This window comes from Poecilia mexicana, unplaced genomic scaffold (assembly GCF_051168715.1).
Source record: "Poecilia mexicana isolate PSO_F unplaced genomic scaffold, ASM5116871v1 scaffold_18, whole genome shotgun sequence".
NCBI lineage: Eukaryota > Metazoa > Chordata > Actinopteri > Cyprinodontiformes > Poeciliidae > Poecilia > Poecilia mexicana.
The window spans coordinates 14,494,540-14,516,791 of NW_028263387.1; the positions used below are offsets into that span (position 1 = coordinate 14,494,540).

Genomic DNA, 22,252 nt, shown 5'->3' on the forward strand with positions numbered 1-22,252 from the left:
TCCAACAACCTCTTTTCATGTTTACGTATGTTTTTAGTTTCCTTATGCAAAATAACTGACTGCTTCTGTTAAGGATAGCATCTGTGCTGCCATTTTGCCTACGTGTACAGGGATCACTGAGATCGGCAGCAACAGAAGTTTCTACTTCCTTTCGTGTCATGGATATGATATCCTTCTCATGAGTAATAAACCACTGGGAATGCAGTTCACACTTGCTCCTACTTCCTTCCACCATAAAATAAACTGATGGTTAAAGACGCGTTTCTTCATCTGAAGACGAGTCTTGTGATGTGCATTTCGTTGAGATACGTTAACTCCACTGTGTTTTTCTCATATATAATAATGTTTAATATTGATGTCTTTTGTTTTGTTTTGTTTTGACTTGTGAAGTCAGATTTTGCCTGAATATAGATTCTCTCTTGGAACTGCAATTTACCGAAACGTAATATCGTGTAAATTCCTGGTTGAACTGCAAATATTGACTGTGTTCATGAATAAAATGGTTTCGGTGAGAAACTTTTCACGGTCCTCTCAAAATGCAAACTCGTGGCGGAGTTTTCCTGTTTTGGTCCCTCTCGGGGGGCTAAGGTGCCTGAATCGGTTCTCGTTGCCGAAGTGACGTGATGAAAAAAAAATCCCATCATTTTGTCGTCCACTCCTTCTTGTCACCACCTCCTGGATAACGTTTTACCACCATTTCCGTGCGAAACTCCTGTGTGATTGGTCAGAATTTCATGTGTGTTCCCAACGCTCCGTCCTGGGCCGATGCAGCAGGCCACCGACGTAGAAAGAAACCAGGACCTTCTTACTGCTAGGCAATTGCGGTTTTCACACTGTCAACGTGCTGCTAATTAATTTCCTTCAGTCTGTAATTCACCTTTACTTACATGTGTGAAGACTATATGTTTGTCTAAGTAAAGGAATGTTTTTGTTTCTGGCTATTGTCATCGACTTCTCAAACATCACATGACAGCACAGTCTCTGTTATCCAGGTGCGTGTCGTGTTATGAACATCTCCATTTTAACAGTTTTTGTACATAGGACAAATGCCGCTTCGGCATTTTTACATGTATATGTCTTGCTAAATATAAACAAAGAAGGGATATTTATTGCTAAATGTAACACTTTTCTTCCAAGGCTTTGTGTGTTCCCAAGCGTTAAAGCAAGCACCGGACGTACTGTACCGTCTCAGAGCCCTCCTGCGCCTCTTGCTTTCCTATATTTTGTTTAGTTTTATTTCGACCACAGATAACAGGCCCAACAAAGCGTTTTCTTCACCACTCTAGTATCTTACCGAAGGCACTGCAAGTACTGTTCGTCAAGGACGGAATATTTAAAAATGTTTGTGCTAATAGAGAGATGAAACACAATACCAAGGGGGGCAGAGCAAGGTCTGTAAACTGTTACTGATAAATTTATGTGCACTGTTTTATTTTTCATCCCATTTAACCTTTGTTTAACCTGACAGGGAAAATGAAGTTGAGTTTCTATTTACGAATGCGGCCAGTTCTTTGACACCCATTAAGGGGACAAACAGGTGTTTTACTTAACCATAATTAGAATGTTGTTTAAATAATTGGTTCTGATGCAGCCAATAATAATGCAGGTCGTTTCCCCCAGAGGAGGACCTCCTTGTGTCATCTATACCTTTTTCTATTTGGTCACGCTTAATCAGTTTTCAAAAGCAGACATGACGGAAAGTTTGCTTTAAAAATTTCACATGCTGTCGGAGATTATAGTTGTACTTTTTCTTGCTTTAACTACATAATTCAGACAGTTTTGTTTTACATCACAAAAGGCATGCAAATGAACTGTGCTGCCTTTCCTTGAAAAGAAATAAGAAAATTAAGTTAGCGGGTAACTTAGAGGGATGTTTTGGAGATATTGAGTAATGATGTTTCCCTTTGTTCTGGGAACAAAAACAAAGCCGAAAGAAGAGGCGGTAATCGGGTTTGGAAACAGCGGTCCTCTTAATGTTTCCCAGAAACCCTGCTGAGGAGCACAGACAGCATATTTTCCTGCTGAATCACCGCCTCCCTCTCGCAATTGTGATTCAGTCCAGCTTTTGTCTGTCAGGACGCCGTTCACTTCCCGCAGCCAGCCGAACCCACATGAGATTCAACCCAGTCCGCAGCGGGGGCGGGCAGCTAATGGAGTGAAAACTTTAGCTGTAACCCTGTAGGACTGTGAGTCAGTTAACTTGTGCTCGACAAAATCCTTACCGTCATCACTGGTGGAGTTGCCAAACTTTGAGTCTTCCTATGCACTCAAGTTCTTATCATTTCTAAGATTTTCCTCGGTTGATGAGCTAATTGGGCTTATAGACTTGTGACACCTTCCAGTTATCTTCATCTTAACGGTTACTGTATAATATTGATGCCTGAACGATTGATATTCCAAAGCTGGGGCTGTGATCAAAACTAGGACTAAGCGGTGGATCTTCGTTAATCTAGATAATTTGAAATAGAGCTAAAAGAACTTGCCTGGTGTCTATCTGCAGCGCTGTCGTTACTTTTGGGAATAGCAGAGAATACCTGAGAAACCGGCCAAGTGTATCTTTGTCGGGTGAATTTATTAGTGCATCCATATAAGATTTCCTCATCATATGATCCAGAAACTTTACCTAAGGAGCAAGTGCCTTCTTCGCCAAGCGACACCTGCTGGTTTCAGGGGGGGCATGAGTTGATATGAATGGGATGAATGGGATAGTGCCTCACAGCAGCGTGTGACCAAACTGGTGACCAGAATGAGAAGGAGCTCTGTATAGCTCTCCTATGCATCACTTAGGTTTGGGGGAAGAATACACTTAAATGCTGTGTTTTTTTTTTTTTTTTTTTTTTTTTTTCAAACTTTATTTATTCAATCCAATAAATAGTCAGTTCTGAACTTAGAAATACTCTTGGATGAGAAGCGAAAGAGGAGAAGACATTTTCTGATAGACTTTACAAAGTTCCAGATGTACTATGCAACTTTCTGACTTAAAAGCCTATAAAAGCTAGGTTTGAGTTTTATGGGAGTCTATATAAAGCTGTTGCGTAAATGGTATATTTGAACAAGTCAGTTGTGCTGATTGAACTCCAAAATAGTAACACAGCGAAGGTAAAGTATGACTCAGCCAGAGCTGTAGCACAGTTTCAATGTCGCATCACAGTGATGAATGCCTTTGCCCAGGAGACAGGTTGCTGAAATGCGTTCTGTTTCACACCACATGCCTTTTGTAAGATATCTTTCTCCACTAAAAACCGACAAATCGTAACAGAAGCCATGAGAGTGAATCAGTGGTTTGTGACTTTGACCAGAAACCACGCAAATTGTCAGCGTCAGGTTTTATCCTGTGGCCATCAAAGCACATCTGGGCTACAGATACGCTGCATCAGTTTTTATGCTTTTTGTTTTGCTGGTATCTCATCGCAAGGTCAGTGGCGGTATGTTGGGATTTGTCTTGAGGAAATGCCTTCATCAGGCCTGATGGGCTGGAATTAAATACTTTCATTAGAAATCACTGAGCATAAAGTCGCTAACAGAAACCAGGGGAAAGGAACCAAAGGCAACTAGTATCTTAATTTTTCATTTGTTGTACGCCATTTAGTCATTTAATACTTTAATCCTTTCAGCAATCCACCTGTTTCCCAAGTAGTTTTGCTGGTGACTAAATAAGATAAAAAATTCACCAGAAAGATTGTTTAAGTTAAATTGACATTCAAAAGTGTCAAGTTCTCGAGTTGTTTTCTGTTTTCTTTCTGGGTTTCCCTTTGTTATTTTTGTTTTGATTGAATCAGTTTTGTTTGTTACTTTAGTTCAGTCCATTCTTAGTTGTTTTGATCTTTCTTATTTATTTTGTGTTTTTTTAGATAGATTTTGTCCTGGCTAGATTTATGTCTCTTCCTCAGCCTGCCTTCTGCTCTCCCCTAACAGCTGCAACCTGTTAGCTAATCATTCCATTACAATCACATTACATTTTGTTTCAGATGGTAAAAATCATGCAAAGGAATGTTTTCATTATCTGTAAGCAGAACATCGTCATATTTACATGTATATATGTCTAAGTAATATGCTTTACTGAAAGAATTTAGTTGCTGAAGTAACTAAACCTTTCTATAATAATTCTATAATAATCAAATTTATTGAAAATTGCTGTATATATAATCTTTAGAAGATTTCTGTAAAGACTCCCTATCACAACATGTGCTAATTTTTCGAAAAGTTAGTTACTGCCAGTAACGGCATTAGCTGAATAAAGTGCATTTCAACTGCATCGTTATTTGAGAAACTTGACAGTAAAATCATGAAAAGAATTTAAGAGTTGAGCTTCAGGTAAAAATCAATCAAGGTAAAAGGTCTTTGTTGTCTTTTTTCCCCAGAGGAGAAAGAGAATAAAATGCCTCGGTGTATGAAAATTATCATCCGTCTACAAAACGATGTTTATCTCATATTTATTTTCACGCTGCTTCTCATTCGTGGCTCCTGCTGTGGCAACCTAGACCTCCCAGAGAGATCAGCCGAGTTTATTTTATCTAATCAAGTCTAATGTGATCCAATTCAGAAACTGTAGGAACTCCAGTGAAAGTGCTATTGTCATCTTATTTTTTTTATTTTATTTTATTTTTCAGGTGATGCTTTAAAACGAGGCACTGTAAAGTGGTTTCTTGGAAGTAAAATCTCTCTGTCTTCAACATATGGTGACATTTGTCCTTTACCGTTAGTCCTGTACTTCATACTCATGTCAAGCTCGGAAGATTTATTCGCATTTAAAAAAAAAAAATCTTGAGTTTGAATTCATTTTGAAACCTGTTGTGCTTACTGCGATTCGTTTTTGTGCAGAACAAACAAAAAAAGCCATTTTAATTACACAATCTCTGATTGCAAACTTGCAAATGAGCGTGTTTGTTTAGATACAATAAAGACACAATTAGCATTCGAATTAGATGTTAATATTGCCGTAAATAAGGCCCGGACTGAAAAATGTGAAAACTGTTTTCAGTCATTCTGTGAAACGTGTCCACGCCTGAATCAACGTTCAAATGTTGAAAGCAACAAAAAGTTAATTGGCTGTAATGGTTCTGATCCACAAACCTTGTTCCCCCGAGCCTTTAACCTTAGTGCATTTGACCCAGTTAACATGAAATTTGGACACAGCGAAGGTAGTTTGGGAGAGAAATGGAGCAAATTATTTTAATGGACTTCTCTCACTGATCTAGCTCACCAAAACACAGATAATTGATGGTGATATTTAGAGGAGAGAAGGCACAGCTGAACCCCTCAGCCTCAGAGAAAGGTAGATGTGTTAGTGAGACGTTCAACGCGGGGAAAAAACAGAAAACAAGACTAAGTGCTCCAGTTGAAAACAGCTCACTTTTAAAATGTCAGTCGATGAAAACGGAGTTGTAGAAAACACGGTTCTTCTCGAATATAAGACGAGTTGACGTAGGGGCATTACATCCAACCCTCTGTACTGTCGTTTTATGTCGGAGCTGCTGCGCCAAATCAAATAATTGCCTTTTGTTTTACTCATCCAGTGAGTTTAAAAGTACATGTATTTGGGATGTGGCAGCGCAACTGTAATGTTGAATGTTTGATACCGACCTCGGAGTTTAAGTCACTGCAGGTAGAGTGAAACAAAAAAAGTAACAAGTCAAATGTCAAATGTTGGAGATGGCGAAAAAGGAAATGAAAATAAATCACCTTGTCTTCTTCTCTAAGGCAGCAAGTGCAATCAAGTGAAAAATTAAAGCATCCTACAACTTGCCTTTGTAAAAGCTTCTATGCATATTTTGACATCTGGACAACTAATATTGATTCTGACAACAGAGAATTTTCAAGTCTCAAGACTGAGGTAAAAATCTGTTAAAAATTACGGTACAACACATTTTCAAAAGCTGCCAATTTTGAACATGGCTAAAATCACAGAGCTATGCTACGTTGGTTGCATATGATTAGAAATTTTGACATGCCGCATTTTAAAGTAAGTTTACTCTGTTTAAGCATTTAGTTTTGTGTGCTGTGCAGCATCCTGCGAGTCTTTTAAGGGATTTAAAGATGTCTTGAAACCATTTATTCTGCCAATTGTTTCTTATTGGTTAATGTGCGCTACGAACTCTTGGGCAATTCCCCCAGACGTTCCCATCGGTCTTATGTGTCATTACTGAAATCAAAACTGTTCTATGAGACAAAAAGCATCAGAAAGAAGTTTTAGCACTGACAGTACTCGGTAATATGCGATTGGTCCAGAAAAGCTTCAACATGCGTGAGTGTCCTTATAGTCACAGGTGTTACATCCATCCTAAAATCAGAACCTTTCCTAAAAGTCCAAACTATTTGTTCAGCAGCAACAGCGTTGGGTAAAAACAAAGTAGTTGCAGTAACATTAAGAACAGCACAGACTGAACAGACTGAATCTCGTTAACCGAATCAGAGGCTTTACACACACAATCAATCAACAGTCATTTACAGACTGGTGAGATGCAGTAGCAGCAGATGTGAAGCTTTGAGTTGAAGATTTTTCAACGACGGTCTTTGACTTTGACTTAAACCAGTTAAAGAAAAAATAAAAATAAAAAAAATGTTCCTTCTGCATGCTATTATTTGGTAAAACCAGTTTGTACGACAAAATGTAAATTGGCAGTTTGACACCACATTAGGAAGAAGCATGCAATGAGTGGTGTGCTTTAAACCTTACTCATATGGCATAACCTTTAAAGAGTATGTACGGCAATTTTTACTTTTATTATTTTGTTGGTTTTTTTTACAACTTTTGACATATTTAACAATGCTTCAGGAAAGAAGCCAAACAGAAACCTCCAACTCCGCTGAAGGTTGCAGACGACTGATGCTGTTACGTGTGGAAAACCAAACTCAGGCATTGGTGCCCACTAGCTGCTTAGTGAGTCCCCAGATTAAAGACGAGTCCTTAAAGGGGAGTGTATCAAAACATTTCTAAAGTTAGAAGGAAATCCTGTAAAAATCTATCTGAAAGCAGCAGCTTGGACACTTTCCAAATCGTAGCCCTACCCAGGGATTTTAGAGCGATCTGTGGTGATTCCAGTCAAAATCAGCTTGACCAGTAAAAAGATGTTTTGTTGACGTTGTTTAGGAAACTATTTGTATTATATTTTAAGAAAATTCTGTGGTAAAAAGAAAATTTTATTAGTGACTAAAAAAAAAATCTTACATTGTTTTTATTTTAACAACAAAATATAGAACTATAAGCTAACATAACGTCTAGCAAAATTATTGTGAATTCTTCCAAATGACAATATAAAATAAGAAGGTAATAGTTGTGAAAAGCAGAAGACGACTTCAGGAAATTCAGTTTTGGTCAAGCCTGTGATTAATTTATTTAATTCGTAGTGCGACGTTTTGGAAGATCTCCATCTGTTTTTATCTTTATACATTTATGTCGTAATCCTCGGTGGGGGGTAAGAGAAAGACCATACATAGCCTGCCTCTTCGTCCTCCTTGTTCGAAACGAAACGTTGAATTTGAAAGAGCTGTTGTGTCGTGACAATGGAGGTTTCTCAGTTGCTCTGTCGAGACATCTGATCATTGGCTCAGCTCTTATTTTCACTTTTAATGTGGGAATTCTAATTATCACCTCAAGTTATGTTGAGTTAGATTTCCCAACACATTTTAGCATTAAGAACCATTTTTACACCTTTGAGGAGCAAAAGTGAAATGATTATTTTGAGATAACTTGCTCCACACCTTCTTATTAAGCTCTTCTTCTTTGTAGGTTTCATTGGCAGAGTAAAAAAAAAAGAGTCCTTCACAGGTTTTTTTTGTTCCTGTGCTAAAATAATAAATTGTGTATTAATAAGAACTCTAAATCTACGTCATTTAAAACCAGGTTAAAATCTGATTTACAGAAAAATAAATACAAGAATCTCCAAATATAGAGAAAGAGAGCTCTGGAATAAATTGAGATCACTTGAAATGATCTGTTTCTCTGATTTTGCTTTCTTTAGGTATATGTTTGAGTTAAATGAACATTTAGTATTTAGTAAGCAGAAATGTAGTGTTTAATTGCAGATAATGAGAAAGTCAAAATAACGAAAAAGATGCAGGGCTTTCAGCCATCAAATAATGCAAAGAAAACAGGTTTGTACTCATTTAGAAACAACAATACTAATGCTTTAACTCTGGAGGAGTTCAGGAACCAATATTTGTTGGAATAACCACAAAGTTTTCAATGGTCTCTTAATTTCTTCTGAATCTGTATATATGAAAAACATACGCAGCTTATAGTTTTATATGATAAACAGCAGATGTGAACACTGCGTTATTAGCATGTATATTGCATGTCACTTTGTAGTTTACTTTATGTATAATTGAAGGTTGTTGAAGCTAGCTAAATGAAGTGTTCATTTCACCAAATTTTTCGCTGATAAACAATTAATTGCATCATTTTCTGCTGCCACGTGACCTTTGACCTGTGGTACGTGGCTGAGCAGCTACCTGTAGTCACTGTTGATGTTTTCAGCATCACCTAGAGTGAACTCCACCTACGCTGCCACATAGCAGTCTACTGGCAGAAGTGCTTAATTGCCGTTTTTCTCCTTTTTTTTCTTCTTTGCGAAAGACTACATGCAGAAAGATTTTTTTTTTCCTTCCCTTTTGTAGCCCTGGTAAAAATTTAGGAACATGATTGTGTCAAAACTGTGAGGTTCAAGACTTTTAGTGACTGTCATCATTCTTTTTATATATTTTTTAACGGGTTGTTGAAATTATTTCAGTGGAACAACTCTTTCCGGTTAAAGAGAAAAGTGCTGATATGTTAGGAACTTTGAATTCTAGTTTTGACTGCTAAAGCACCTAATTTGATTGGATTACAAATGATTTGCTCCTTGAAACAATATGTGAACAACATTTTAGTTTTATGTGGCCCTCTAGATTGTAGACTAAACTCCAAGTGTGCTTAAATATTATGTTTTCAATCAATGCGGTTTTTATCTGTTCACTGCCAAATTATGTCAATCAGTCCCTCCAGTTTCTTGAGAATTATCGTGGAAATTCACACAAAATCAACAAATCTTCGCACTTTTTAGTGCCAACACATAAGTGGGAGTTTATTGCAGATTTTTCTCTAAAATTGTCAAAAACATTCTTACTTCTACTAGACAGCTGCCTCAACCTTAATTGATGTCAGATTATAGTTCATGATCTATGCAGCAAGTAATAAAAAAAAAGTCACATTTACCGTCACAAATAAGCGCAAATATTTCCAAATTAGTACCAGAAACACTTTGATTTTTTATTGCATAAAAAAAATATCACAAAATCCTGGAAGGATTCATTGATATTTTAGCACTTTGTGAACAAGTTGTATCAATACATTCTGACACAACTGGCTCCTTAAGAGCATTCATGATCGTGATTTGGCTCAAAACGAAAACGATTAAAGTGATGGGGTGCAACGCTTTGAAAAATGTGAAATCTGTCCATTTGCATTTGTTGATGAGCCTTAAGTCATCTTGTCTGATAGTATTAAGCAGGAACTCGTTTGACAAGAACTTGCTCCGAGCTCAAAGAGAAAAGAAAATCACTTTCGATATTAATTTCACAACCACAAATTTAACCGGTTATCTTTCACTTGTAATCTTTAGGTGAGATAAAGTCCTTTTAAAAAGGTTCAGTGTGTTTTTGTGGTAATTAGCATGTTCATCACATCATCATAATATTTGTATCCTGCCAGGCTTTTTGCATGTCTATAAACTGTTTGAACATGGCCTGTATTACAAAGAAGCCCCCCTTCCACATATTTTGTTGATGGAAAAGGAGCTCATAGCATGTATTTAGACGTATATAAACATTTATCTATTGTTTCTTCATCTTCAAATCATTAGCTGTATCCACGGATATGTAAAGTCAATCATCCATGGATGTAGAGTATGTCAGCGAATCTCCTACCTGCTACCATGATGGGATGCCACCTGTGCAATAGGTCTAGTCATAAAATTTCCTTGCTACTTAATTATTAGTCATCTCCCGAGAACATGTCACCGCTTGACATTATAAAAGTGATGACGTGTTTTCCTGAGTGGAAAATCCGGCCTCTGAAGCAGTAAATCCGACGGACAAGTCATGGTTTGGCAGTCGTCAGACGATCTGCACTTGCCTGACTGCACTGAGTCAAATGTAACATTTTGTGAAGAGGGGGATCATGATGTGGAGCTGGGTTTTTTTTTTTTTTTAGGAGTTGGGCTCAGGTCCTGAAGTCCAGTGAGGGGCAACTCTTAATGGATCAGTAAATGTGTTTTGAAGAATTTTATCCGCCGCCTTATTCCGTGGGAACAGTTTGGGGAGCCATGTTGGAGCATTTTCATGTTCCAACACGAAAACGCACTTGTGCACAAAACATGTGAAAGAATTTGACTGGCCTAGACTGACCTCAGTGTTAGACCAGAGACTGCAAACCAGGCCTTCTCAGCCAATGTCTGAGTCTGACCGTATTGAAGTACGGTTAAAAACTCCCATAAAAAGTTTTCCTAGATGAATTGAAGCCGCTATAGCTGCAGAGGGTGGGTAAACACCATATTAAATTAAAATGTGGACTGTCATTAAAGTTTGTGTGTCTAAAGCCAAGTGGCCTAAAACTTTTGCTAATATAGTATATAATGTTTGTTCAAGCTCAAAGTGCAATAAGTGGATTGCTTTACGGTGATAAAAAGTGATTTGACTAAATGTCCGCTTTATAAGCAGAAAGCCTCTGCTGCTGTTTTGGCTGGAGTTACCCAATGAAAGTTTGTTTCGAGCTTTTCTTTAAGGTGACCGCTCAGAAGCAGCTACTCACTTTCAGTTTGACATTCTTAGTTTCTGCTGACGAGCTAAGAACATTTTATTGTGTAGATTTGGCTTTAACGTGACTGCTTTTGTCTTTTATTTCTTGCGTGAAGGTTGCTAAACAGAATGTGATGTAATGACACAATTGGAGAAATAAGACAATATTTTATAAAGCAATAAAACCACAAAGGGGGCATCATTGCAGTAACTAAGCACTAAGCAGCAAAGTGTGGAAGTAGAGGTAGTAGTAATATTTAACAGAAGATCCATTTTCCAAGTCGATGTGTATGTTTGCTGCAACTCAGATTGTCATTGTTTCACATGAAATTTTTTTAATGATTTGATACATTGGGGGGGAAAAAAGCAAAAACGGAGCAAATGTGAAATGGGGAAATTTGGGTATTTTTTTCACTACACTATGTATTGTAATACTGGGATCTGTGCTGATATTAAGTGCAGTGAAGTAAAAGCAAAATGTCTTTTTTGTGTGTGTAATGTCTGATTTGTGCTCTCAATATAAACCTAAATTTATACTCACAGGATGTTGTGGTCTTTAAGACTTTAACAAGTTTATATAAATGTAAAGTCTTAGATAATCTTTTGTCTTTTTATGCGTTTACTCTGTTTAATTAAACTTGTAAGAACTGAGACAGAAAACCAGTTTTACTTCGGGAAAATCTTGGATCTCAGCAGTTCTGTAGGGGACTTCAGCTGGCTGTCCAACTCACTGAGGTATGAAATACCGCCCCAGGGTCTTGGAGGTTGCATCTAAGATATTTATTCTCTGGCTGTGTACTGTCAGCCCGAACACACCTACCAAAGATTGACACAGTGGTTGCAGCCTATTATGGCAAGTGTCAGGGCAGCATTGTCAAACAGCGACAAATCAAACATCGGGGGATGGAAGGAGACGCGACGTGGAGTCCGGCACTAGAATGGAAAGATCACTGTTGTCGTTTCTGATCTGACGCTCCTGATTATTACCAAAGATTTAATAAGTGACCCACTGCGTTTCATCCCCGCGCCTTTCTGTCTTTAATATCCTTTGTATCCTCCACCCAGTGTCCCTCTTGTTGCATGTAATCATCTGTCATATTTTCAGTCTGTGCAGTTGGTGATTCATACGCGCAGCATCACCGGCAGCACACTCAGATTCCCTCCCACTCCCTTTTGCGCACTTTTATTTCTTTTTATCCTTCAGTCTCGCCCCTTCCCTCTGTCTTTGTTCTCCTTGCTGCTCCTCACTCTTATTTTTTTTTCCCCCACTGCTGTCAGTCTATTCTCCTCAAAGCCTTTGTCACCCACCCGTCCATCTTTGCTGATATTTACCCCCTTTGTGCCGTGCTTTGCTTTCTGTTAGGGATAGCTGGGGACAGTTTGTGTAAATGTGCATGTTGACCTTTCTGCTATGTCCCTTTTATGTAACACAGATGGCAGAAGGGTCCGTCTCGCCAGCGGACAGCTACTCAACGTGCACCTCGGTCTACATGTTCACATTGACATTTCTTATATTTTATGACTTTTTTTTTCCTTTTCTTCCTCACAAAACTTTTGTTTTTATTAGTTTCCCTCCCTTCATGGAGTCAGACATTTGAAGATCTTGGGTCAGATTTCATTGCATCCCCTCACTAAGACCCTCTTTTTTTGTGCATTGAAGGCTTGTCATTAGATGTAGACAGAGTGAAAAGGAGTTCCTGATATATAGGGGTACTCCCTTCTGGGAGCTATTAATAAGCTTTTTTCTTTGTGTTACCCCCTCTTTCTCTCCCCACCATCTCCAAGCACCATGTTTTAGGGTTCAAATGAGGATGTTTATTGTTGCTGAACCACCTGCTTTATAAACGTAATGAATCAAGTGACATAGTGCAGAACAATAAAGCAAATATCAAGTGAAAATAGGATGGTGGGAGTTATTGAAACTCTATCGGGACGGCATTTCCGATCTGTTATTAACCAAACTACCGTATTTTCTGGACTATAGAGCACACCATACTATAAGCTGCACCTACAAAGATTTTGAAAAAAAAAAAAAAACCTGGAAACGTACATAAGCCGCACCGGGATATAAGTCGTTGGTATCTCCGCCGCTCTCGGTTTTCCATAGGGACGCAGCAGAGGGCTCTATTTCCCTCCTGCACTGCCAGATCGATAGTCTTCAACTTAAAAGCTGCATCATATGAACTTCTTCGTGTTGTTTCTATGATGAGGGGTATGAGTTTTAAAACATTTTTCTGTTGTGCCTGCTGCTAGCATGTGCTTGTTCTAAATGAAAATTAGCACTTTCTTTGATTTCCAATTTTTGACTTCCAATGATTCACTTCCTGCTAAAGCGCCCCCTGGTGGTTGAAGAAAAATCCAAAGAAAAGCCGCAGCAGGTTATAAGCCGCATGGTTCAAAGCGTGGGGAAAAAAAGTAGCAGCTTATAGTCCGAAAAATACAGTAATGAGAAAACAAGTCAAGTTGTCGGTTTTACTTTCAGTTTTAAGCGTCCTCCATGTTGAGGTGAGTGAATCTTCATCAGTGCAGAAAGAACATTCGCATGAGATTAACAAAAGTAATTACTTTATCATTTCAGTAATGCTTGAGTCGTAGTTGCGTTAATCCGTCTGTGTTGTGTTTGATGGTTTTAAAGTAGGAACAAAAGAGCAGACCAGAGCTTGGCAGGATCATTGTGTGAATCTTTCAATGTAAATAATGAGAAAACCTACAGAATTTGAGCAGTCAGTAAAACAGCAGGACAAACAGGGGAATATCACAAAAATAATGAAGCCAAAGAACAATATATACACATGGATCATAACATGAGCTGTAGGTAAGGTAATCCCGCTGATCCCTCGCACACTTCCAAACCCGTACATATTTATGCTCTTTACCTTCCTCCCTCATTCTCTTTTGTTGTTCTTTCATGGAAGTCCGTATGATGGTTCAAGTGTCAATAAAAAACAAAAAAAGCCCGGCTGCCTTTTACCCTGTCAGCGTCTCCATCAAGGACTTTGATCAGTTTGCTTCTGGATTGAGCGATCGTGCTTCAACTCCCCAGCACCAAGTACATTAGTGATGGCTTCAGCAAAGTGTTAACTCCTCTAGATTTGTCTTTGCCCAAGTGGAAGAGCTGTGGGTGGTGGGATAATTGGTAGCTCCATGCCACTCTTTTTTTTTTTGTCTCACTGGTTAGCCATAGAGAAAAGAAAAAATCTTGTTTACACAGAGGGTTTTTTTTTTGTCTGATGTTTCACAGCTCTTATCAGTGTTAGATTTCCACAGCATCAGAAAACCTGACAATATTGAATCTTAGTAGCAGTTTGTAAAAAAAGATGTACTATATAATAATACCAAGACTTTTTTGTACACTTTTCACAATTCTGTTTGCTAAGAAAACATAAAGACGAGGTGTGTGGATGTTTGAAATGTATTTGTTGTCAAATGTTAAAATAAGACTCATGTTTCATCCAGCTTCGTTAGTTCTTCATTTATCCGTCAATATTTAAAAACAAGTTTAGATTGTCGAGCATGAACGACCTGTTCAAGGACACACTACTGCATCTTAATCGGATTATTATTGACACTCTCAACAAAGACGGTTGAGTATATTCTCAAACTGAAAAAAATAAATAAAAACAGATCCAACCTCTAGCTTAATAACGTTAATTCAAGGGGAGACCCTTATTTCTCCTGCCAACACAAATGTAAGCGTGGCGTTTTCTAATATCTACTGGGAACTGTGAGCTTTGGTTGAATGATAGTGACGTTTCTCGTTCACTGTCATTGAAAGATAGTGAATCCAAGTATAAACAAACGATGGGCATTTGGGAAATTACCTCATGCTTTCTAGCATGGTAGAGGATCTATGATGCTGTGGGCCATTTTCCCCTTTAAATACCCTGGGAACTGTGTAAGGCTGCATGGCATCATAAAATGGTCCCTGAATAGAAAAAAAAATGAACACAAACTCTATTTTCTCCCATGACCTTCATAGTCCTCCAACTTAAATCCAAAAGAAGACCTCACAAGGTGAGCTGGAGATAAGACCAGGACCCAGGACTCTTATCATCATTTGACCCGCTACCACTTGATCCAGCAAACTAGATGAAGTGGTAGCATCTGCTCTGCTAGCTGCTGTTGATCCAGGACAAGCCCATAGTATACCCACACACACGAAACAGACCTGAAGTACACTGACACAATTCCTGAAAACATGAAAAAAAAAAAAAAAAAAAATTACAAGATTAGTAACATCAGTGTTGTCTGTGCACATAATGGCAGCTGGCTACAGAGTGTATCTTTATTCATTTTAGTTTATGTATTTGTGGGGCCGAACCTCTCCATAGTTTTGCGACTTGTTGCTGTTTTTCTCTGTTGTCTGCTGATAGATAATGAACTGAAGTTTAGTGTCTTAATTCTGCCTCAGTTGTCAAAGCTGTAGCAGCTGGCTGACTCATAATAACTGGTGTCAGATATTTAGGTGAATAGATGTAAACTCTTAACACTACGCTCACTTGTGTCAACTTTAGGAGTCAAGGTTGGGATGTGTGTGTGTGTGTGTGCGCATGTTTTTGTATATTGTGAACAATGGAGCATGGCGGATGCTATGTGTACGTAGCAGCACAATATTTAGCGAGGCACTTCTTAAAGTTCCTGAAAGTTTTGTGTGAACTTCCAGAGGTTTCTCTGTGACTGAGTCGCTCATTTGGAGGAGTTTGAGATAACTCCAGAGACGTCAGCCAAGAGAAGCACAGAATGTACCCGCACTGTTCAGTCAAAGATTACCCAACCGATGCCAGCGATTTAGTCATCATTTGCAGGCTGTTAAAGAAATGGACATTACATACATACATATCGGGAGATCGTTCATCCAGAAGCTGTTTGATTCTCCACTTGCGACCAGCATAAGTCTAGCGCCAGTACTTGATTAGTATGTGTGATGGGGCTTTCCCACAGCAGTTTAAGGTCTTGCGTAGATCTGCTTGTTCTGATTGGAGTTGACTTAGAAATATTACTTGACATTAAGGATTGACAAAAACCCTTAATTTTTTTTTTTTTTTTTCTTTCTTCCCCCCCTGGAAAAACTAGACTAAAATTTGCTGGAGACTTTCAAACCGATCAAAAGATAGCGGAGATTGGAGTTTGATGATGATTCTGTTTGGGTTTGACACTACTGCGTGGCGCATGTGCATTTAATGCATTATTAATACTGACACATATTCCCTGATAGGAGGGCTTTAATATTTATACCAAGCATTTCTGATGATAATCAGATGTGCATCCAAGTCCAGCAGAGAGAAAACTGTGTTCTTGTATTATGATGCATATTAGCTGGCATTTCTACTCGTGCTGAACATCTGTGGTGGGCTACAATCTGCCAGTAATATCAAAAGCCAGCAAATTTTATTTTCATCAAAGTCTCAAAATAGAGGAAATCAGCCGAGCGAATTCTGAGTGAAAAGAAAAGTTGTACATTAAAGTACAACCATCTGTACCATCTAATTTAGTAGGCACATTTCCTTTCTATTTCCTCTGCAGGTACATGTATACCCTGTGCCCATTCAATACGGTCTCACAAAAGAGCACAGCAGGAACAGAGGTCTCATTAGGGTAAGTACCTCAATCTCTGTCTATTTGGTTTCCAGAGTGAAATATCTCAATCGATGACCTGCCAGAATGTGTCAGCCAAAGTGGGGGAAATAGCAAATCTATTATGGAGGAACTTGATTTAAAAACATTCTTTCTAAAGTGACTGTGCATGCGTTCTGCTCTGACATTTAGAATCTGCTGCAGAGCATGTTCCCTCTTAGGTAAATAAAATGATAAGTTTCTTTTTCATGAATGAACTTGAAACAAATCCCATCGCTTTACTTATGTGGAAGCTAGCCTTAGATCAATATTTGTTTGATTTCTTTTTCCCCACCTCATTCAGTCACTGTTTGATTCTTGTGACCTTTAATCAGCCTCTAACAGATGTGTTTTATAATTTTAATACCTCTTGATCCAGGAAAAATGGGTCTGGCTCCATATACTGCTGGGGTTGTTTTGTTTTTTTATGCCTCTAAGGGTTTCAGTTTCATCACAACATGCTAGTGATTGACTGTAACCTTGGAAATGGTTCCATCAACTGCTGGGGTTTGATGTGTGTCATAAATGCTATGGGAGACATCAGGGTTAGACGTCAGAAAATACTTTCTAGTTCTTATGTCTAGGGAATCTCACTTTACAGTTTTAATTTCCAGCATAGTATGTTAGGCCCCAATCACATCCCCAAACAGCTGTTCACACGTCAGCGGACGATGGCAAACCTGATTTCAGCATCGAGGCAATCGCGATTCTTTTGCTCTTTGTTTCAACGCAACCCTGATTTTCTTCTTCCGGATGTGTTCTCAGTCATCCTATCACAGTTCTACCACCATCACAATGTTTCCTCAGCTGTGGAATCTGTGTGAGTAATTTTAGCCTAGCACAGAACATGAAACCAGTATTTTGGTGATAAATGGGAAACTTATCTAGCACCTTATTGAGTCCAGAGGACTCCAAAGTGCTTTACTCTACATTCAGTCGTACACCCACATTTACACTTTGATGGTGGTGAGCTACTACTTTGTAGCAACTCTTTGGAGGATCTACTTTATTTTTTAATGTTTTGTGCTGAGACTTTTATGCTGTTATATTACAAACCCCGCAAGCCACACGTCACACTTCTTCCTCCTGCTTTTCAAGTTTAGTGAAAAGCAGGAGGAATTTCTGTTTGACGGTGAGTAAATGCACTTTACATATACAACATATACATATATAAGCTACCAGCCTATGCGCAATTTGGAGGTGTGTGCGTTTCTCTGTATCTGTATGGCAGTTAAGCACATACCAATTACTACACACAAGGGGCCTGCTAATGGTGACATATCTATTGATTTAGAAATTGTGGATTTTAGGTGTTTGGCGAGATTCTATTGGTTGAAGCTTGCTCAGTGGCAGGTCACAATTTTCATACCAGCCAGCCTCACGAGAGCGCTGCAATAAATAAATCATAGAAAAACCGTCCTACAATTGGCACTAATAAGGTGGTGATGTTCTTCTTAAAATGCTCCATTGACCAGACAATACAGCTGCTGTGGGCCGCCGCAGGGAAACCCGGCCACGATCTCACTATGAAAGCTGAAAAAGGCCAGGATGCTCTCTACGTCATACCTCTCCAAGATCATCCACACTCTCTGGCTGATTTTTAACGTTACACTGCAGTTGTAATCTGATCCATTGACGTCCTCAGGATTATCATTCTTTGACAAATATATTGTATTTTTCCATCTACTTTTCAGGTTTCTCCACTTCTTTAGCTTTTGAACTATAGCTGTCCTGGTGTTGTCATAGAGCTCCAGTGTTGCATTAACAAATGCATTGTTACGCCTCTTATCTACTTTCTGTGAAACAATTCTCTAGTCAACAAAAAAAAAATATATATATATCTTTGGTTTTCAATAATAGGTTGTTTCTCCTCTGTTCTCCGAAAGTCCCTCATTGGCCTTAGCCCTCTGAATTTTTAATAGTGTGCAGTTCCTGGAATTCAATCCCACTGATTTTGGAAGCGCTACTGAAACGGCTTTATTCACCGATTCACTGTAACATCTCTCAAAGGACAACAACTAAACATGATAACTCAACACCCTTGACTTGTTTTGCAAACGGCGGAAGATCTACAACCCCACATGGGCTTCGCGACATTGTCAAAATATGTTGTCTCTTTTGAATCGGGCGTGACTTGTCTTCACTAGGCGGCTAAAGTAAAATGTTACAGGCTAATTTATGTGCAATTACCCTCCTCAGCAAATATATAAATATATTTTTGTCCTTTTTTTTTTTTTTTCATTTTCAAATGACAAATTAACTGGAGTCCAAAGCCGAGGCTGCGTTTTACATTTTTGCACCACCGCCTCCCACACTACCTTCTCCCGTTTGGAGCGCAAAGTGCAATGCTTCACCATGTTGTTGGTGCAGGAAAGAAGAGGAACAGAATGCTAACTCTGAGTAATGTGACCCCAACGCTCTGTCTGCCTGTCACTCATGATGGTATGGAGGGGCTGACGGGACCAAATGGGAACGTTGGTTGAACACATCTTTGAAGTTGGAATAAAATCTCTGCCAATAATGACACAGATCCAAAGATTCCAAAGATATACTTATATTTTTTTTTTCACGCTACAGGTGCGTCTTAATAACTTAATATTATCAAAAGTTTTTGTATTTTAGTGATTACATGTCACACGTATGTAGTCTGCCAATTTTGATAAGAATGACCTATTAGAATAATGTAGTGTACATTTCCATAAAAGCTTGTCAACAGAAAGATTTATAAAGCACTCTAAAATAATCTTGTAGGTGATTTCTCTGACTGTAGACTTGGGGAAAAAAAAAAACTGGACCAAAACCAGCTAATGGCATGGCTCCCCAAATCATCATTCACTAGGTAATTTGGATCTCTGCTTCTGCGTTCTTCCTCCAGAGTCCGATACCTTTACTTCTCATAGAAGACTTTGGACTACTTTACAGCCGTCCAGTCGTTTACTCCTTAACCAGACTATATCTGGTATCTCTGATTATAGAGTCCCTTAACAGAGAAAGGAAACAGTTTTTGGTCCATGTCCTAGGTAGGTCTGTGTCTGGCAACAGCACTCTACACCATGTGAATCTCCGTCAAACTACAGGATGAGATTTGCATCATTTTCATTTCCAGACTGGAATTATCCCTGTTGCTTGGCATTTTTCTCCTACTTTGTTTTCTTTCATTAAGCTTTCCATAGGTAAGCTTACACACAGCAGTCAATGAGCCTTTATTGGTATGTTTTTGTTTCTTAACTTCTTGTTGACTAGCTTGCCAGCCGTCAAGTTGACAATCTTGATAACTGGTAATTGCTTTTGAAGAATGTAAATCCTTTTTATTAGCTTCATGTAAAATTCCAATTCTCTAGTTTGTGAAATTTGTGTTTTCATTAGCAATAAGACATACTGAACAAAACTAACAGAATTGAGATCTTGTTATAGTTCTGTTTGCAATAAAATTATATAATAAATGAATGACCTTTTAAAATTCAATTACTGAAAGATACTTTTCAATGACATTTTAATTTGCTGAGGTGAAGCTGTATGTTTAATTAATACTGAATCTGACGAAGAGACTTAAACTGGCTTTGATATTATGTTTAGCTCAGCCTCTGGCAAATTTGCGAATGTAAGCTAGTGAATGCAAACACTTTGGTGTTTTTCTGGACGCGTACGTGATAAAATGTGCAGTTTGCAGAGAGCATGTACAGTAGTGAAGGTCTGCGCGGATGGCAGAGGAGACGCATGAATCACAACCAGAATGGCGGGTATAAAGTTCATTTTTTATCCAGACAGACCATCAGTCAGAGCTTGCAGGAGATGGCTGGGCCTCCTGATATCAATCTGCATGGAGGCATCCTGTTTCTCCCCAGAGGGCTGCGGGAGGGAGAGAGTGGAGGGCTTTGATTTAAACGGTAGCATTTATCACACCTGCTCCAGCGTCCTAAAGGACAGCCGAATGAAACGGAGGAGAGCGGTAACATGCGAAACCTCAACTCTGACTATTGTTTTTATGCCATCACTACCACATGCTTAAACCATTTGAACAAAATTGGATTTGATGCTTTGCATGCGATTACAGCTCATTGTGGTTGCGGCTTGCAAAGTGAAAATTGTTCCCTAAGCCCTTCTTCATTCTTAGTTTTGCAGCATGTTTGACATTAGTCCGTTAACTATGCAAATGTTCTCAACGACAAACCAACTGGGAACACTCTCTTCTTTTAATGTGGCCACATGTGTGGCAGTTAAAAAAAATATTTAAAAAATCCTGAATGTACGACAGTCATACTCCATGCTCCCAATTATCTGTAAATGCAGATATTATACAACACACACTCCGCTTCTTGAATTCCAATTTCTCAGTTCCCCCATTTTCACTTCTCTGCCTTTCGGCCTCAGCAGCTCAACAACTTCCTGAGACGGCTGTTGTAACAATAACATCAGCAATAGTAGCGATAATAGAGCGGAGGAAAATGCTTGCATTGCGACAAACACCATCCCGGTGTGACAGCGTCGTCCGTCTTCATGATCCCTCCCCCCTCCACCAACCTCCTCCCTAAAAATCAACAAGACACACTCAGTGAAATAAGTTGGTAAAATGCACACAACCGGAAATAGTCCACCTGAAAAGATAAACACACAACTACATTACTTGAGACTGGCTAATGCTTCAGTGGGGTGGAATCATTCAAAAGGCTCTTCTTGCTTGAAAAATAGAGAATTTAGTCTGAAGAAGAAGAATATTTACATGAGTACTCAATAATTTCACACTTGCAATTGTGATGCATTCTGTGAACGGTCAACAAAGAAACACAGTTATGTCGTCTTCTCAGTTTCTCCAAAAGTGAACAGTCACTTTTCTTGACATTTTTTTTTCTAAACTAACTGCTAGGTTTTGGGACGATTATTATTGGATATAATACCAATGAGAAGAAGAACAATAATGATGATGGCAATCGTTTAAATTATACTGTCAAAATTATTGACAGTAGTTGATTGAATTCAGGCATTGCGATCATTGTCGAGCATCGTTTGTGACAAATCTTGGTGCTGTAGTTCAAAAGTAAATATAAAACATGTCTTAATTTATAGATATTGCATCACCGTTTTTAAGAAAGCAAAGCTGGACACAAATGAAAAGTTTAACGCCAGCTACTAACAAGAAGTAGGATAATATCCGCAATAATCCAAAACATCACTCGTCCTTTCAAGTTAGACGCAAACGCGGATATTGCTTTCACTTTTAATTCCCTATTTGTTAGATAAATAGAGGCAGCATCACTGCTTAGTCTTTTACACATTTGGAAACACAGGTTATTCTGGAAGAATGTTAATGTCCTGTAATTCCCATTCAGCCCATTTCCTGTAAACCCCAAAAACTACAGCGAAAAAAGAAAACAAACATTGAGTATGCTAACTGAGTATCTGTATATAACAACCTTTCCAGAAGTGTACTTGAAATATTAATGAAGATCCTTTCAAACTTAGCCCAAGGTCAGGCACATAGAAATAGCCACAGCTGCTACAAATTGTTCTAAAAACACAAAATAATTTTTCCCCCCCACATCTTTTGTTTGATCAGTAAATATGTGAGATGATAAAAGAATATAAATTCAATTTCAGAGGAAACAAGACACACAAGAAAGCAGCATGAATATATGAAATTCAGAGGACAACGAGATGATTTGAATCCAACTGTGGAGGAGGATGGGATCAGTGGAGGGGTCATCAAATGAGTTTTTTGTTTTGGGACTCGGGGGAAATCAGGTAGCCACGCAGCCGGGGTCGGGGGGGTCGGCTTGTGTTGCCCAGCAAAGTTCGAGAAGCCCGACCTTCTATTGTGCAGGGGTCAAACTGTTTTACACTTGTGATTATTGGGAGCACACAAGGAGAA

At 38.7% G+C, this 22,252-nt stretch overlaps 1 protein-coding gene across 2 annotated transcripts in view; it reads left to right on the forward strand.

The window, feature by feature from the left end:
• Positions 1-22,252, forward strand: part of LOC106923590 (glucosidase 2 subunit beta-like) — a 166,001-nt gene that overhangs the window by 129,127 nt on the left and 14,622 nt on the right. The window contains exon 13 of one of the 2 annotated variants that reach the window (XM_088016138.1): positions 16,297-16,368. The exons of the other annotated variant lie outside the window; for it this stretch is intronic. Coding sequence (XP_087872264.1) covers positions 16,297-16,368 — 72 coding nt within the window. The remainder of the gene's footprint in view (positions 1-16,296; positions 16,369-22,252) is intronic. 2 annotated transcript variants of the gene reach the window in all.